This window comes from Erinaceus europaeus, chromosome 17, assembly GCF_950295315.1.
Source record: "Erinaceus europaeus chromosome 17, mEriEur2.1, whole genome shotgun sequence".
NCBI classification, from domain to species: domain Eukaryota; kingdom Metazoa; phylum Chordata; class Mammalia; order Eulipotyphla; family Erinaceidae; genus Erinaceus; species Erinaceus europaeus.
Genome location: NC_080178.1, coordinates 65,327,943 through 65,329,242, shown reverse-complemented (window position 1 = coordinate 65,329,242; position 1,300 = coordinate 65,327,943). Strand labels below are relative to the sequence as shown.

Sequence of the window (1,300 nt, the reverse complement as noted above, 5' to 3'; positions counted from 1 at the left end):
GACCTGCTTCACCACCACTTGTGAAGTGACCCCCCTGCAGATGGGGAGCCGGGGTCAAAGAGAGATCCTTACGCTAGTCTTTGCACTTCGTGCCACGTGTACTTAACCTGCTGCGCTAACACTTGGCCCCCTTAAATCTTTTTTTAACGGGACACAGAGAAGTACTACATACATAGAGGTGGATTTTCATCACAAATGTCTCAGGTCCTATGACAGAAACATGCATTTTTCCCACTGACTGTCTCTGATTCCCAACTTCTAGGTCATTCTAGGACAAAAGCTAATGGGTGAGGACGGAAACAGTACTGTCAACATTTCTTACACCAGCTTCTTCCTGGTGGGCTTCCCTGGGTTGAAAGAATGGCGGCCCCTCCTGGTCCTGCCTCTTGCCTTGCTGTATGTGACCATTGTCTCTACCAACGCCCTCATCATCCACACGGTGGCAGCCCAGCGCAGCCTGCACCAGCCCATGTATGTGCTCATCGCTCTGCTCCTGGCTGTCAACATCTGTGCTGCCACAGCTGTGCTGCCCAAAATGCTGGAGGGCTTTGTGCTTAATGCTAACCCCATATCACTCCAAGGCTGCCTGACCCAGATGTTCTTCATCTACTTCACCCTCCTCCTGGATTACAACCTGCTGCTGGCCATGGCCCTAGACCGCTACGTGGCCATCTGTCACCCACTCCGCTACACTGACCTGATGAGCTCCCGCCTGCTGGCCCTGCTGGCCCTGCTGGCCCTAGCCCGGAGCCTGGGAGTGGCAGTGCCCTTGGTGGTGCTGACCTCACGAGCTCGATTCTGCCGGACAGCGGTGATTCGCCACTTCACCTGTGAGTACATCGCACTGCTGAGCATAGCTTGTGGAGACTTGACCTTCAACAGCCAGTTGGGGTTGGCCATGAGGTTGATCACTGTGACCTTTGATCTAACCCTGTTGGGAACCTCCTATACCCGCATCATCTACGCTGCCTTCCAGATTTCTTCAGGGGGAGCCCGAGCCAAGGCCTTGAACACGTGTAGCTCCCACTTACTGGTCATCCTCACTATCTATCTCTCTGGTCTCTCCACCTCACTTGTCTTCCGAGTGGCCAAGAACGTGTCTCAGGATGTTCAGAACCTGCTCAGTGCCATCTATCTCCTGCTCCCGGGAGCCTTGAATCCTGTCATTTATGGGGTGAGGACCAGGGAGATCCGGCAACATGTAGAAAAAATACTGTGTGGAAAAGAATCAGCCCAGGAGGCGGGAGAGAAGTCACGGGGGCATCAGAATATGAGAGTGGATGGGAAGCTGCCGGGGTGA

At 54.1% G+C, this 1,300-nt stretch overlaps 1 protein-coding gene across 1 annotated transcript; it reads left to right on the top strand.

Annotated features, from left to right (window-relative positions):
• The first annotated feature begins 283 nt into the window (after positions 1-283).
• LOC103117458 (olfactory receptor 52E8-like) lies at positions 284-1,300 on the top strand. Its single transcript, XM_007527515.1, has one exon. It carries the CDS (start codon positions 284-286, stop codon positions 1,298-1,300), a length of 1,017 nt encoding a protein of 338 aa, XP_007527577.1.